This window comes from Impatiens glandulifera, chromosome 1 (genome assembly GCF_907164915.1).
Source record: "Impatiens glandulifera chromosome 1, dImpGla2.1, whole genome shotgun sequence".
Taxonomy (NCBI): Eukaryota; Viridiplantae; Streptophyta; class Magnoliopsida; order Ericales; family Balsaminaceae; genus Impatiens; species Impatiens glandulifera.
The window spans coordinates 26,078,278-26,090,472 of record NC_061862.1 but is presented as its reverse complement, the minus strand read 5'-3'; the positions used below and the strand labels follow the sequence as shown (position 1 = coordinate 26,090,472).

The 12,195-nt window shown below is 33.5% G+C and overlaps 2 protein-coding genes across 2 annotated transcripts; one reads left to right on the top strand and one right to left on the bottom strand.

Moving 5' to 3' along the window:
- Window positions 1–7,585, top strand: LOC124921052 (bifunctional purine biosynthesis protein PurH-like). Its single transcript, XM_047461652.1, has 12 exons — window positions 1–152; window positions 303–432; window positions 971–1,046; window positions 1,288–1,384; window positions 2,156–2,258; window positions 2,714–2,847; window positions 3,191–3,368; window positions 4,016–4,173; window positions 5,124–5,333; window positions 5,902–6,249; window positions 6,363–6,489; window positions 7,158–7,585. The coding sequence occupies exons 1-12, from the start codon at window positions 45–47 to the stop codon at window positions 7,307–7,309; spliced, it is 1,821 nt and encodes a 606-aa protein (XP_047317608.1). The 5' UTR covers window positions 1–44; the 3' UTR covers window positions 7,310–7,585.
- Window positions 7,586–8,095: 510 nt separating this feature from the next.
- Window positions 8,096–11,007, bottom strand: LOC124919956 (aspartic proteinase 36-like). The gene is made up of 8 exons (XM_047460326.1): window positions 10,715–11,007; window positions 10,523–10,643; window positions 9,639–10,066; window positions 9,404–9,560; window positions 9,235–9,317; window positions 9,055–9,151; window positions 8,858–8,930; window positions 8,096–8,601 (listed from the first exon to the last, which is right to left on the bottom strand). The coding sequence occupies exons 1-8, from the start codon at window positions 10,930–10,932 to the stop codon at window positions 8,279–8,281; spliced, it is 1,500 nt and encodes a 499-aa protein (XP_047316282.1). The 5' UTR covers window positions 10,933–11,007; the 3' UTR covers window positions 8,096–8,278.
- Between the last annotated feature and the right edge of the window lie 1,188 nt (window positions 11,008–12,195).

Sequence of the window (12,195 nt, the reverse complement as noted above, 5' to 3'; positions counted from 1 at the left end):
CCAGCCTCCATCTACTGCGTCTTCTTTCTTTCTTGTATTGCAAAATGTTTGCGGCGGTGGCGCTTCCTTCTTCTGGAACCCCTGTTTCAAAGCTCTCTGATACTGCCTCTCGCATTCACAGTGCTGTTCACACCTATCGATGCACCCATCTGGTAATTCTCATTACAATGAAAAGTTAAAGAAGAAAGTTGTTTGCTTGTTGCTGAATGTGAATGTAAATCATTCACTTACTTCTACTTCATAATTAAGTCAGTTGTCTGTCTGTGTTTCTGGGTTGATCTTTTGTTCTATATTTTTTACAGTCTTCAACTTCATTTTCTCGACCCTCACCGGGCTTGCTGTTCTATTCTAGTTGTCAAACCCTCAAAGCTGTGATGAATGCTCAAACCTTCACAAATCCTGAGGCTGATTCTCAGACCTCCGATTCTAAAGGTAATCTGTTTTTTCTTCTTCTTCCTTAACTGGATGTGAGGTAAACAACAAAAGTTATGGATGTGAGGTAACTGGATTATGGGGAAAAGAAAGGAGAAGTCACAATCAGTATGTTCTCATCAAAACTTGTTGCATCCTTCTCATTCAAGGATATCATTTGACATGATTCAAGTGGAAGCTATGCAGCCAGTTTCCTATTCTTCTTTCTGACCTGTTTAAATGATTTATCTTGATCATGTTGATTATTTTTCTCACATTTGTTCATTCACTTTTAACTTTTGGCAATAGCTTTTACATTTTATATGTTCCACTGAGTTTCCTTTCAAGTAGAGTAGAGTCAATTGTGGATTATCTTGTATGTATTCTGAAAAGCATAATGTCTGATAGTTTGTCCCTTTTACAACTGGGAGATGGTGAAACTATTTTACTGTTAACCCAGTTCGTTCACATAAGCTCTAAAAAAAACTGTCCCTTTTCCTTGTCATTTGCTGCTTGTTATTTTGTCTCTTGCCGTAATGAGTTTTTTTACTTGTTTCAGGAACCAAACAAGTATTAATATCTCTATCTGACAAGAAAAATTTGTCATTTCTTGGAAGCTCGCTTCAGGAACTTGGGTAAGCCCATTGGGAATATTTATCTCCTAAAAGTTATTAGACTATAACTAGTTGTAGAGGACATGGAGGGATGGTCATTTCAAAAGTTTTGGGGCTTATTTGTCTTTGATCTCCTTTCCAATACTGTATATTATGACCTTTGAGATGAATAAACGCCGATAGTATAGTTTGGATGCATTGCCCATGATTTCTTGTGTGCTGGAAGCTTTGAATGGTATTAATTGGTCTTGGTAATTATTAGGTACTCAATTGTTTCAACTGGCGGAACTGCATCTGCTTTGGAAGGTGCTGGTATAACAGTCACCAAGGTTGAGCAGCTTACTTGTTTCCCTGAGATGGTAAGCTGAATTATTCCTTTCTTACATTATCTTTCATGTAGTTAATAGTTTTTATTATATTTTAGAGAAAGACGTGGGGAAAATAAATTAATTCATTGACCAGAAACAGGCTTATTTTAATAGTTTCCTCCATTTGTTGGCTGTATGTGTGATGAATTCTTTATTTACTTCCTGTTGATTACTAGTAGTCTAATACTAACCCAGATGTTGTTCAAGGATAAAAATGTGTACCCGAAAATAAAGAAATCTACTTTAGTCCAGCCTGTTCTAGATTGGAGATATACTAAGAAAAACTGATTAAACCAAATCGCTTACACCCACGATTCTACATATTCAGTTCAAAGAATAATTGCTCTACAGAGAAAAGAGAATAAAATGCACTTATTCATAATTTCCTTGACAGTTTCACATAGGTAAGATGTCTAGTTTTTTTCCCCAAGTATAATAATGCATGTGCTGTAATTGGTTTTAGAATTAATGTATTTGTATTGTATAGAAAATGATACAAAATTTTCAGTGCACTATAACAAAGTCCAATACTGTTTTTAGCAATCTTGTCTTATATATTTTTTCTAAAACATATTGTTTGTCCTTTTCTCGTACTATTCCTCAATTAGTAGATATAGCTCTGTAAGTGTGTTTAATTTGTTAAAATAATCTTTCCTGGTGAAGGAAAAGACATGTGTTTACTTGCTCATGCTTCTTTCCTTTCATGTAATTTATATACAACCCTTATATTGTTCTAAAGTTAGAATATGTTTCTCTTTTCAGCTTGATGGTCGTGTAAAGACTTTGCATCCTCATATACATGGGGGTATTCTCGCTAGGAGGGATCAAAAGCATCACATGGAAGCCTTAAACAAGCATGGAATTGGTTAGTTCAATAAGACTTGACTAAGTATTCGTCATATTGTTCATTCCTTACAAGCATTCAACATTTTCTCCATTATGTATGAGTCAATCATTAACTTCATCTTGGTAGATTTAGTATTAGTGTTTTAAAAAGTCATTATTACTGGACTTCACTAAACCATGTTATTTGATTCTTTCTAAAGTTGAAACTGAAAAGTTGACCAATATATATTTCTTTCAATAGCCTTTCTCAGTGTTCCCTAGTGCATCTAGAGTTCCCTTAGTGTAGTTAAAGAGTAAGAAATGGAGTATCGTTAATCATTGCTTCATCTTTGTAGAAATATCAATCTAGGTTTAATTTATCCTAATTTCATTTGATGAAACTTATTTCCGTGTATGAATTTTTTTCAGTGTGAGGCAGAGTAAGCCACAAGTGCATTCCTCTTGTTTCCATTACTAACTAATTGCTTTTAATAGGAACATTTGACATAGTGGTGGTGAACCTGTATCCTTTTTACGAGAAAGTTTCTTCTTCTGGAGGAGTAACATTTGACGATGGAATTGAAAATATTGACATTGGTGGCCCAGCCATGATCAGAGCTGCAGCAAAGGTTGTTTTTTACCCACTACAGACATATTTTCACGGATGTGAATCATCCAATGCATAATGTTGGTTCCATTCTGGCCGGTATTCACTAAAATACACAGGATGCATTATTAAACTAGATATAGAACAGTAAATAGACATTTTTTCTATCATGAGTTTAACCTTGCATGACATTCGTAAATTTTGTTGTGAATGAATCAAGAAAAAAAGAACTGATGCCACAGACTTTCACGATAATTTTCAATTTGAAATTTTGATATAAATAGCCTGTGGTCCTTTTAGTTTATATATATTTTTTCTAAATTTATGAGCCTCTTGACCTTTGAAGATTCCATTTGTTATAACAGAATCACAAGGATGTCTTGGTCGTTGTTGATTCACAAGACTATACTGCTCTAATAGAATATCTGCGAGGAAAGCAGGATGACCAGCAGTTCAGAAGGAAGCTTGCTTGGAAGGCTTTTCAACATGTTGCCTCTTATGATAGTGCTGTTTCGGAGTGGCTGTGGAAGCAAACTGAAGAAGGTAAATTACGAATACATGATGGATGTGATTCTTGAGAATATGATACTCTCAAAATTGTAAAATTTTCTGCAGAAAATCCAAGATTATTTATTTATTTTAAGTTTTTTTTAGAAAAGAAGATAACAAATATTTTAAGTTAAAGTTGTTGTGAATTGTGCCATGTCTCAAAACCAACTTCTTTAATAATGGAAACGATGTTTATACCAAGTCTTCAACACGTTACCTTAAAATCAAATAAATTTGCATTATGAGATTTGTTAACTTACATAACATATATCGTATATTTATATAATACCATAAAGTATCCTAAGCATATTCAATCTCTTATTTTCCCTAATATTTCCAGGTAAAAGAAAAATTAAATCAAGGTAAAAGAATTTTGTGATTGGATGCATCTCTTGCCCTCCCATACCACTCTTTAGGCTTTGGCTGAAAGGCTTTGTCTTCGTCTATTTCAATATCTGAAATAACTTCGTATCCAATCCGTTTCTCTATTACTTGCATTGTCTTCCATTTCATCTCCATACTTGAGTCTCCTATTTCTTCTTCTTTTCCTTTTATATGTAGATCAGGATTGTAGAATCGTCCATATAGAAAATGTCAAGTATCCCAAAGAAAAATAATTTTTAACTTGTTTATCATCACAGGAGACAAATTCCCCTTGAGTTTGACAGTGCCGTTATCACTTAAAAGTCCACTTCGTTATGGTGAAAATCCTCATCAGAAAGCTGCTTTTTATGGGGATAAAAGTCTCTCTGAAGTCAATGGTGGTGGCATTGCAACTGCTGTACAGCACCATGGAAAGGTAAGAAAGTAGTGATCAAGAATATGAACCCTTCAGTTTTTTTCCTTAAGTTATTCTGTGTTGTCTAGCTCTTGAAATTGAATGTTTTGGATTCTAAATAATCAACTTTAAGGTCGTTTTGTGCTCTCTTGCGCATTAGGAATTTGTCTGTTTTTGGTACATGACTTATTGACATTTAGATCTGTATTGGTTTAGAACAACTTTGAATTTTTTTTGTTTGGGTTCTCTTGAGTGGCAAATGAAATTTTGAAATGCTATTGCTGTTTTACTATAAGTAGTATATGTTGTGAGAGCTTTCACAGAAATGATAGTGTCACTGCATAATATGATTCAGACACAAGTACTGCAAATGGGTGATATAATTATATCTAAATGCTATAAATGATCTGAACATACGAGGCATAAAAGCTAAAATATGTATGAGTGTTGTTGTGCTTGTTGTTTATCCCCTCTTCTAGCCTAGCGGCAATAAGAGGTGGATACTAACCCTAAGTTCCTGGGTTCGAGCCAGTCAGGCGGCAAATTCTGCGCCTGGTTAAATGGTTAAGTGTGTTTGCGGGCTACATACTTAATCCGTTGTCCCATTTTATTTTTGCTTGTTTATTAGGTATATGTTTAGTTCGGGATTGATATTTGATAAGCTCCCATAGGCCCATGACTCAAAATAATGATTTTATACTAAATGATTTATGTCTGTAGTGTCACTGCATAATAAAACTCTTAGTTGTTTCTAGATCATTTTACTCTGTGGTATTTTCATGCTGTGTGCTATGTTTTTTCTGTGAAATAGGTATTGATTGTAAACCATCACGGAGATGATAGTGAACAAAGATTAAGTAGATACTTGAACTTATAAATTGACACTTTTATAAGTTCTTTTAGGTTTTACTTTATCTTGTAAGTCCTCCTAATATCACATTTCCCTTCCTCTTATTCATCATCTCTTGCAGGAAATGTCCTATAACAATTATTTAGATGCCGATGCTGCTTGGAACTGTGTGTGTGAGTTTAGCAAGCCTACTTGTGTAGTTGTGAAGCATACTAACCCATGTGGTGTAGCATCGCGTGATGATGTAAAAGAAGCATATAGATTAGCTGTGGAAGCTGATCCAGTGAGCGCTTTTGGTGGTATCGTTGCCTTCAACACAGTAGTTGACGAGGTAACTCATTTATTCTACTAGTTTCCTTCTTCTTCTTTTTCCTTTGGTAAATAAGGTGGATCTGTTTTATGACAATCAAGCATCTATTAAAAAATAAACAACCCATTTTCTAATATTACATCTGTTTTGTTTATTATTAGTCTCTTCTATTTTGCATGTCTTTTTAAAGATCTCTGTTTATTTTTCTTGTATTAGTACCTGTAAATTTGAAATATAATTCACAAGATCTAATTAATGAGATTGAAAGAATAATAAACATTATTCATAGATTGTTTAGCACTAAGTGATGAAGTAGTTAATTCAATTAAATGAAATACTTTGATTATTTTAGGATGATATCATAGATGTATATCTTTTCTTTTGAAAATTAGGAATGAGCCTGTTCAGCATCTTATTCATACTTTGTAAATCTTTTTCATTATTAATACAAGGTTTTTCCTTTTTGCCATAAAGTAAAATAAAAAAAGCATACTTTAATTATGTTGTATTTTTGGAAGAATTGTGAGTTCTCTAGTCATTTCTTGGCATTCCCAGTCTGTTGATTTCATTGATTTTATTCAATTGTTAGGAACTTGCAAAGGAAATAAGAGAATTCAGGAGCCCCACCGATGGTGAAACACGGATGTTTTATGAGATTGTGGTGGCACCCAGTTATTCGGAGAAAGGCCTGGAGGTTCTTCGGGGCAAATCTAAGACACTGAGAATCCTAGAGGCAAAGAAAAATGAGAAAGGGAAGCTTTCTCTCAGACAAGTGGGTGGGGGCTGGTTAGCACAGGATTCAGATGATTTGACACCTGATAGTATCCAATTTACTCCAGTGTCCAAGAAATCTCCCAATGAAAGTGAGCTTTCTGATGCAAAGTTTGCATGGTTGTGTGCCAAGCATGTAAAGAGCAATGCCATTGTGATTGCAAAGGTTAGTGAGTTTCAAGGATGGCTCTATGTGTTAATGTTTACTGCTAATATTTTGACTTGGTCAGTTCTAATTGAGAAATTTTGATAAATTGCTTCTCATTATTGTTTGGACAGGACAACCGGATGTTGGGTATGGGCAGTGGGCAGCCAAACCGTGTGGAAAGTCTGAGGATAGCGTTTCGAAAAGCAGGAGAAGAAGCTAAAGGGGCGGCTCTGGCTAGTGATGCCTTCTTTCCATTTGGTAAACATTTGTGATTTCTCAGATAAACTAAATTGATTCCTACTTTGTTGTGCCCATAAAAAAGACTAGCACACATGTCTGAATCTAAAGATAAAAAGAGTTTTTGCCAAATAAGTTGTTGCTGCAACATGAATATGTATAAAATTGCATTCTGAAACTCGACCAACCGCATTAACCTATGTCCAAATTTTGTTGATTGGTCTAATTTTTTCCTACATTGACCATTTTCAAGTTCTTTTTTCTTTTATTAAGGTTGACTTTTTGAGGTTTGAAATTGATCCATGTAGCAAAAAAATAGGTCAAGTAAGCAAAATTTGGTCTTGCATGACTAAGAAGTTGAAAGGCTTATATATTTATTTAAAAAAAACAATAATAGTTTAAGGGAAGATTTCAAAATTTTGAATACTTTAAGGGCTTATTTATGTGTTTGCTCTAAAAAATTCTGATGTAAACATCTCATATATTGAGTTGTATGCATCACACTATTTGCACATATGTTAATTTCCCAAATCATATATTGAGTTGTATGCATCACATTATTTGCACATATATTGAGTTGTATGCATCTCATATATTGAATTGGCTGTTTTTTCCTTACAATGGTCTTCCATCAGATTTGGACCATGAATCTTTTGCAAATATTGATTAGAGTTGCTTCTTCTTTGCAGCATGGAATGATGCAGTGGAGGAAGCATGCCAAAATGGGATTTCTGTAATTGCAGAGCCTGGAGGAAGCATTAGAGATGATGACGCAATTGAATGTTGCAACAAGTATGGAGTTTCACTTCTTTTCACCAACCATAGGCATTTTAGGCATTGAAAGATGTGATGTCGCCTGCCTTACCTTAGGGACGCCATAGGAAGGCATCCATCCATTTTTAGTGCAATAACTCCTCTTCAAATCATGAGTGCTTTATCTTTTTTCTCTTTTGAGCGTCCTCTGCTTAAAAGAAAATTTTGGTCCGAGTTCTATACATGATCAATGATATGTACTAGGATCTTAGAATTTTGTTGTAACTGATGTTTCTTGTTCCTTAACCACTGCTGATTTGTGTGGTGGTGTTGATTTTATTTATAATAATTGCATCTTCAAGCCCACAGTATCTCTTATTCCTTTGAAATTCTTGATGTTAAGAGAGCTTTAGGTTTTCATCTTATAGTCTCCAATGGTCGTTGTAGGCCATTGGTTAGGAGAGCTCTAATAGATAAATTGATTTTTTTTTTTCAATACCGAATCCAAGCAGATCTTGTCTACCCTGAATATCAATATTCGGTTTTAACAGGTCCTTCAGATTCAGAGATATTAACTCATCTGGATCACTTTTTTTTGTTCAAATATCTTATTGATGTGGATAAATATCACGTTTGGAAATAGTACTTAATCCCACACATTGAAAAAAATTCATATGGATCCTGATTTATGTCCAAAGTGTTCCAAATATGTATCTGACTAAGTCTTGTTTAATGATTTTAGAACTAATAGAAATAATCATTTGAGATTAAATGTTCTATTACACTAAACAGACAGCATGACATAACAAAAATGGAATCAAACCTGTTAGCCTAATGTGACATGAAGCAGTAGGAAAATGGTAGTAGAAGCAGATTACACAAAAATTATTAATAATTTCAGAACAAAAGTGTTAAGATTTGTATATGAAAGTTTTAGTCTACAGAACATACAACTCAATGATTTCACAAATAATAATAATACAAGCTACTTCTTACATTAAAATGATTACAACTACAAATTATGTGATAATTTCCTCCTGTTGTGCCTGCTATAAGTTTAAGCTAAAAAACTTGCCATCACAAGGTGCAAGAACACTAAGCTTATTGTACCTTGAAAAATATAAACCGGTAAATCCTGAGCCGAAGAAGTTGAAATGTTAACTGAGTTTGCTTTTAGGTTGGGACTTGAGGACAAGGTTGAGTTTGCTGTTAGGTTAGGACTTGAGGACAGGGTTGAGTTTGCTGTTAGGTTAGGACTTAAGGGCATGGATGGAACACTATCACGAAGCCTTTTCCATAGCTGAGAACAATTGGTTTTCCAGAAACCAATCTTCTCGTGTTCTCGGTCATACATCACAAGAGTATTACGCCCAATAATTCCTAGTATAGAACATCCACAACAAAGGATGATGATAGTAAGACACCAATTGCATAAAGGAAATGCATGTTGCAAAACAGTTCTGATAGGTGTTGTTAAATCTCATAATAAATTATAATGGAAGTAAATTTTCAAAAGGAGCTGAGGATACAGATACAGATTCCACACTATTCATTTCTTAACCAATGAGCTGATGATCAGTGGGTTGCTCCTTCTATCAAACTTTGCTAGGTCATCTGTAACTACGAAAAGAATTACCTCCCAAAAGAGTGGTTGTGTCCATCCCATTCTGAAAAATGCCAAGGCAGTATGCTCCAGGCTTCTTGGAATGCTTTATATGCAGTCATTTAGAAGTATTTACATAAGAGGAAGAGAAACAGTGAGAATCATTCTAAACAAGCAAAATTCTCCTACCACCAATATGAAGTTCCAATACATTTTATGTATAAATATACCCTGAATAAGTAGTTTTCAGGATCTAATGACAGTTTCTGTCCATTGTCAAATATCATGTCAACAGTTGGGAAGACTTTGGTCAGTTGGGATAAATCACTGCAGGGAAGAAGCATAACATAAAAAATAAGTAAGTTTTTAATAGTTTTAACTATTATCCTTCATTGTTCTGAAAAAACAACCTTCCAGCACCAGAGAAACATATATCATCATAATTTGGATCAGGACCAGCAATTTGTTTCAGTGAGCTGAGTTCCTTCATTATCTGAAAATTATACCCCAAAATAAAATAAAATAAATCGCTATGCAGCTTTCAGGTAACGAGATTTGGAGATAATAAACTCGTCTTACTGCATCTTTAAATGCTATAAATGCAGTTGTTGGTAGATAACCATATGTTGTTCCACTATCAAGAACTGTCCCATACTTCCCCTCGAAAACACTAGTGTTTAAAGGCAACTGCTTCCCAGCAACATGAATCCCTTTCAGCTCAATATTGTAATAAGGACTGTTGTTTCCATTCGTGGCTATAGTAAATCTACATATGTTTCAAAATTCGAAATGTGAATACAACATTAATACATACCTGCGGTTAGGATCAGAGCGTGTAAAGACCATGTCTGAAGGAGGAGAGATTCCACCAAGCACCATTGCACCACCTTCAATATCCATCCCACCATAACACAAAGAGAACGAGTCATTGATTACACCTTTTTTTACGAGTTGATCAACTATACTCAGATCACCACGTCCCAATCCCATGATTCCATCCGCTTTCTGACTGTACAGATCGCCTGTCTCCACATTTTCACAACCAAAGACAACTCGTTGAGGCACTAGTTCACTCTCATTGCCAAAAGATATTGTGTCCTTTCCAAGAACACCACTACTTGAACTTAATTCTGCGTACATTCTCTCGTATGTGCATTGAGCCTTGTCATTGTCGCAAGTACAATCAGCTTTACATTTCACGGGCTTATAAGTGGTAGATTTATCTGGCTGGAATTTTGGATCCTAAGGATGAAAGAAAAAAAGTTACCCCTTAAAAGAAATATTTCATCTTTGATGTCCAAATCCTTCACAACACAAAAGTAAGAAAGCTCAAGCAACAAAATTGCTTGTAAAAGTAAATTCCATTAGCTAAAATATGGATCCAAATCCAAATCTTCCCTACTAACTACCAATCAATTTCTGAATTCAAATTCAAACACATTTGGAATGAAATCGCATCAGCTTCAAATCCAAATGATCCAACTGTCTAATTATCATTAAATTTGCACAGTATGTAGTCCAATTGGACACCACCTTAAGCCTAAATCTTGATCTGGGCAAGACTAAACCTCGTTTCGAAACATATTCCCCACATTCAGATGAAAATTCACACTCAAGCTAATCTATTAAACATGTAGAAAATGGAAATCAATCAAATTAGATAATTCCATATGAAAAATGAAAGCTTAGACAATTCACCTGATGCGTACCACACTGTTCACAAGTAGAGCAAGGAACATATGTAACAGTGCTACCTGTATCAACAATAAGCGCAAATCTCTGCGGAGGAGTCCCAATCCAAATTTCCGTGCTATAGTAACTGCAATTATCCATACATTATCGATAAACTTCAGATCCACAGAACAAAACTAAGCAACAATGATACATTACCCGTTGAGAACAAGATCATCGTATAGTGGCATGCGAGCATTGGAACCCAGAAGATGACGTCGGTATTTTGCGACGGAATTGACTGATAAATTCGGGGAAGAAGAAGGAGAAGCGAGAAAAAGTGGGAGAATCATAGAGTGGCGATCACCAGAAAGAGCCAGATGGGTTTGGAAGAGTAATATAAGAGCGGCGACGGCGATCGGAGTCGATGATTCCATCTGATTCAGACCAATTTGAGAAGGATGGAAGAAAGTTGACTATTATAGTCTATTACTATGCGATCTACCGACAGTTCTTCAGAAAAAGGGAGGCTGTAACAAACTATAACTGACGATAAAGGAGTTAGTTTCTTTTGTATTTTAGACATGTTTTTTTTTAATTGTGTATAAATATTATTTAAATTCTTTTAAAAAAATAAATATATTTTTAAAAATGAGTTTGTTTATTTTATTAAAGGACAAATATTTTTAGATTAATAAATTTGATATCAAAATGATATGGTAACTTGAAAATTATATTTTGTTGAGATGATACATATGTTTCAAATTTCAACTATTTTTCCTCTCTTTATTTTGTTAAGATCACTAGATTGTTTGATTTTGGGTTTTGTTTGGGATTTTTATTTTATTTGTAAAAAAAAAGTGGTTATTTAAGATAGATTATTAAAATGTCTATATAAAATTAAAATTTAATAAAAGTGAACTAAATTATGTTTTAGTTATAGATTAAATGATTTAATGGTTAAAATTATTATAATGTAATATAAGATATTTTTTTAACTTATTAAACAAGATTACAAATTATTTATCAAACAAATTTTAAATTTAAGAACTTAAACTTTTTGAAAAAAAAATATTTACTATGTGAGAAATTTTGTAAGACTATTTATACCACCTTTTAATTATTAATATTTTATTTATATTAAAGAAATTAATCCAAATTCACCGCTATATTTAGGCCATGTTGGATAAGATTTTTTAAATTTAGGTTATTTGAAAAATAATGATGGGTGGTTATAATCCCGGAAAAACTCTTTGCATTAGTTTAGGTAACAAGTTTGAAGTTCGAGGTTTGAGAAATTCAACATCAGTTTGTATGTCAGGATTTTTTTTAAATAAAATATTATTTTTAAAAGATTTCATTAATTTATGACATTATTTTGAAATTAATTAAAAATAATTAATTTAGAATTCGATTTTAAATAATTCGAAGATTTGTGATAATCAAATCACAATTTGATTTTTTTACCTAAAATTCTTTAGTTTAACAATTAAACATAATTAATTTAAAAGATTATTTATTTTGAAACAGAGTCGGCAATTGATTTTTAAAAAAATCAATAAAAATTGTCATACGTATACAAACGTATTGACTAGAGTTTTTTTTAGTTCATAATTTGATAATACTCGGAAAAGGGCTTTTGTACTATGTCCTCCGTACCCGTTTTAAAAACGGTCTCTACTTATAAAATTGACTTTTAA